The following is a 724-nucleotide window of genomic DNA, read 5'->3' as shown; positions in this document are numbered from 1 at the left end:
TCTCGTCTCCTCGAGGAGGACGGGTTGGCTGGGCTGCAGGAAGAGGGACGTGCGCTCGAAGCCACCTGCGCCTTGCACGGAGGTCGGCGCTGGCTGGCCTGGCGGAGGCAGATCCTGCAGATCAACTCCGCCGAAGAAGATGGTCTGAGATCCGGAAATCACAGACACGCGCGTCGGTCCCAGAGACTCTGTGGTGATGGCGGTGAAGCCGGACTGCGTCTTCTGTGGCGGGAGGAAAGTGGGGCCGAACTTTTCCATTTCATCAAGATGGATGGGTGTGGGGAGGTCTGGCAGCTCGGGCATGATCTTGATGAAGCCTGGGTTGGCATTCAACGCCGGTGCGCCTCGCGGTGGCTCTTGGGCACCCGCTGGGAATCGGGGCTGCGTTTCAGGAGCTGCTGGGCGTCTGAGAGGAATGAAGCCATGCTCGGGGCCCTCGGTGTGGTCGCGAGAGCTGCTCAGCGAAGCACCCACACCGCCCACTGGGATCAGCAGAGGCTCACGCTGTGCGGAAATGAGAGTGTTGGGAGGTCGCAGGGGGGAGTTGATCTTCCTGCGGTTGTCGTCAGATTTGGCAGCAATCTGGCTGTTGAGATTGTTGCGGAGAATGCCAGCCACGGCCGTCAGCATCGGACCCAGGTCGATGTTCAGACCGTTATTTCCAGAGCCTGTGATGCTGATGCCGCCAGAACTGCCCTCGGCGGCTTCTGAGCCACCGTCGCTC

The 724-nt window shown here is 62.0% G+C and overlaps 1 protein-coding gene across 1 annotated transcript in view; it reads right to left on the bottom strand.

The window, feature by feature from the left end:
- LOC119589311 overlaps positions 1-724 on the bottom strand; it is a gene marked incomplete in the record, with an annotated part of 61,041 nt that overhangs the window by 8,924 nt on the left and 51,393 nt on the right. Inside the window, 1 exon segment of the mRNA XM_037937933.1 lies at positions 1-724. Within this exon segment, the coding sequence (XP_037793861.1) occupies positions 1-724 (724 nt within the window).

Source organism: Penaeus monodon, chromosome 25 (assembly GCF_015228065.2).
Source record: "Penaeus monodon isolate SGIC_2016 chromosome 25, NSTDA_Pmon_1, whole genome shotgun sequence".
Classification (NCBI taxonomy): Eukaryota; Metazoa; Arthropoda; class Malacostraca; order Decapoda; family Penaeidae; genus Penaeus; species Penaeus monodon.
This window is presented reverse-complemented; position numbering and strand designations above follow the sequence as displayed.